The sequence below is a fragment of the Triticum dicoccoides genome, chromosome 2B (genome assembly GCF_002162155.2).
Source record: "Triticum dicoccoides isolate Atlit2015 ecotype Zavitan chromosome 2B, WEW_v2.0, whole genome shotgun sequence".
In the NCBI taxonomy this organism is placed as follows: Eukaryota; Viridiplantae; Streptophyta; class Magnoliopsida; order Poales; family Poaceae; genus Triticum; species Triticum dicoccoides.
The window spans coordinates 548,181,951-548,184,100 of NC_041383.1; the positions used below are offsets into that span (position 1 = coordinate 548,181,951).

The 2,150-nt window shown below is 53.1% G+C and overlaps 1 protein-coding gene across 1 annotated transcript in view; it reads left to right on the plus strand.

The window, feature by feature from the left end:
* The first annotated feature begins 94 nt into the window (after positions 1-94).
* LOC119360998 (DNA mismatch repair protein MSH3-like) overlaps positions 95-2,150 on the plus strand; it is a 6,343-nt gene continuing 4,287 nt past the window's right edge. Inside the window, exons 1-4 of the mRNA XM_037626406.1 lie at positions 95-796; positions 1,336-1,527; positions 1,638-1,802; positions 2,040-2,138. Of these exons, the coding sequence (XP_037482303.1) occupies positions 242-796; positions 1,336-1,527; positions 1,638-1,802; positions 2,040-2,138 (1,011 nt within the window). The 5' untranslated portion in view covers positions 95-241. The remainder of the gene's footprint in view (positions 797-1,335; positions 1,528-1,637; positions 1,803-2,039; positions 2,139-2,150) is intronic.

Here is a 2,150-nt window from a genome sequence, read left to right on the forward strand (position 1 = left end):
CGCCCTCTCCCGCTCCCCAAAAACCGCCGCCAAAAGGCCCCGACCCTCCCCCTCCCTCGTCTCCACTATCCCCCCTCGCGAGGCCGCCGTCCGACGCGCGCTCCTCGAGCCGTCGCCTCCCGGCTCGAACCCTAGCGGCGGCGATGGCGGCGGCGGCGGCGGCGGCGGCGGCGGCAGAGGCTACACCCCGCTGGAGCAGCAGGTCGTGGACCTCAAGGCCCGCCATCCGGACGTCCTCCTCATGGTCGAGGTGGGCTACCGCTTCCGCTTCTTCGGCGAGGACGCCGCCGTCGCCGCCTCCGTCCTCGGCATCGTCGCCCACCCCGACCGCAGCTTCCTCACCGCCAGCGTCCCCACGTTCCGCCTGGGGTTCCACGTCCGCCGCCTCGTCGACGCGGGCCACAAGGTCGGCGTCGTCCGCCAGACCGAGACCGCGGCGATCAAGGCGGCGGCGGCCGCGCGCGGCGGGGGCGGCGCGGCCCCTTTCGCGCGCGAGCTGTCGGCGGTGTACACGCGCGCCACCATCGAGGCCGGGGCTGGGGAACTGGAGGGCGGCGGCGCGCCGGAAGAGGGGAGCAGGTACCTCGTGTGCGTGGTGGACAAGGAGGTGGATGCCGTGGGGAGGGAGGGGTTCGAGGTGAAGGTTGGGGTGGTGGCCATCGAGGTGTCCACAGGCGAGGTCGTGCACGGGGAGTTCATGGACGGCGCAGCCAGGAGCGGGCTTGAGGCCGTGCTGCTTGGCCTGGCGCCCGTTGAGGTCATACTCGGCACCCCTCTCTCGTTCCCTACTGAAAAGGTAAGTGGTGCTCCATCTGCCGAAACTTATGTGGGTTAATCTCATCGCCAGATGAATCCGTGTCTGGTGATGTGTAAAATTGTACGGTCATAATATTCTGTATTTCACAATGCACACTATAGCTGAAGTCGCACCGATGCCATGAAACATTAATCAGTAGATTGTACATTCTGCGATCCGTTTCAGTTTGCAATAAGTACATTTACTTATGTTTGTAACTCTATATAGGATCCTTGGCAACTTATTTGGGTTTACTGCGCGTGTGTGGCTTGAAAGACTTCCAATTCCATAAACAATCATCAGTGTAACTGTAGCTTGGCAGTAATATGTTACCATTTCCCAGTTCCACCATAATGTATGATAGCCTGTTTACCCATCATACTAACTTGAGTTACTTGCAAATTATTCATATGGTGATCTTTATTTGCTTGTCTTTGATTACAATTTTTAGTTATTGCTATTTTGAGTTAGTGTTACCCCTTCTAGTTTCATAGTGCTCGAGATTCCCTGGTTAATGGGTTCCTCCATTTGTTGTCTAGCTGATGAGGGCATATGCGGGACCTGCCTCTAATGTCCGGGTTGAGTGCACTTCGCGTGATTGTTTCAGCGAGGGCGGCGCTTTAGCAGAACTGATGTCTTTGTTTGAGAAATCGGAGGTCAATTCGCCAACCATTGGAAACGATAAACAGATGGAAATAAATGAAGAGGACAACAATCTTCGTGGGATGGAGGTACTGTTAGCCTTCATAACTGTTCTAAATGGAGTTTAGGTAATTAACTGCCGCCCCCATTGTGGTTTGATAACTATAATGTGGTTTAAAAGTTGCATTTGTTCGCATAGGGTGTCATGGCTATGCCAGAGCTAGTTGCCCAAGCAATGGCATTGAGCGTTCGCTATTTGAAGGGTTTTGGTATGGAGAGGTTAATCTGCTTTGGTTCTTTGTTCCGGCCATTTACTGCTAATACTGAAATGTCTCTATCAGCAAACGCTCTTCAGCAGCTCGAGGTACATTCTTCTGTAATACCATGCAACTATTTTTCTTCTTTCTGTTTGGGTAGCTGTGACAATTTTTTAGACGGAAAGTTGTGACCGGGGGAGAACTGTAGTCACTTTCTTTTTCCTGAAATGTTTCTTTGAAACTCGAGACACCAAAGCACATCTGCTGTTCGCTTTTGTGGGCACGCCATGCCCTTGAGATTCTCCTCCATTCCATTTATGAGGTGCCACCTGGATTGTTTTCAGGTATTAAAGAACAACTCAGATGGTTCAATAGAAGGGTCCCTGTTCCAAACTATGAACAACACATGTACAGCTTTTGGATCTAGGCTGTTTAGACACTGGGTAAGCTGCTAT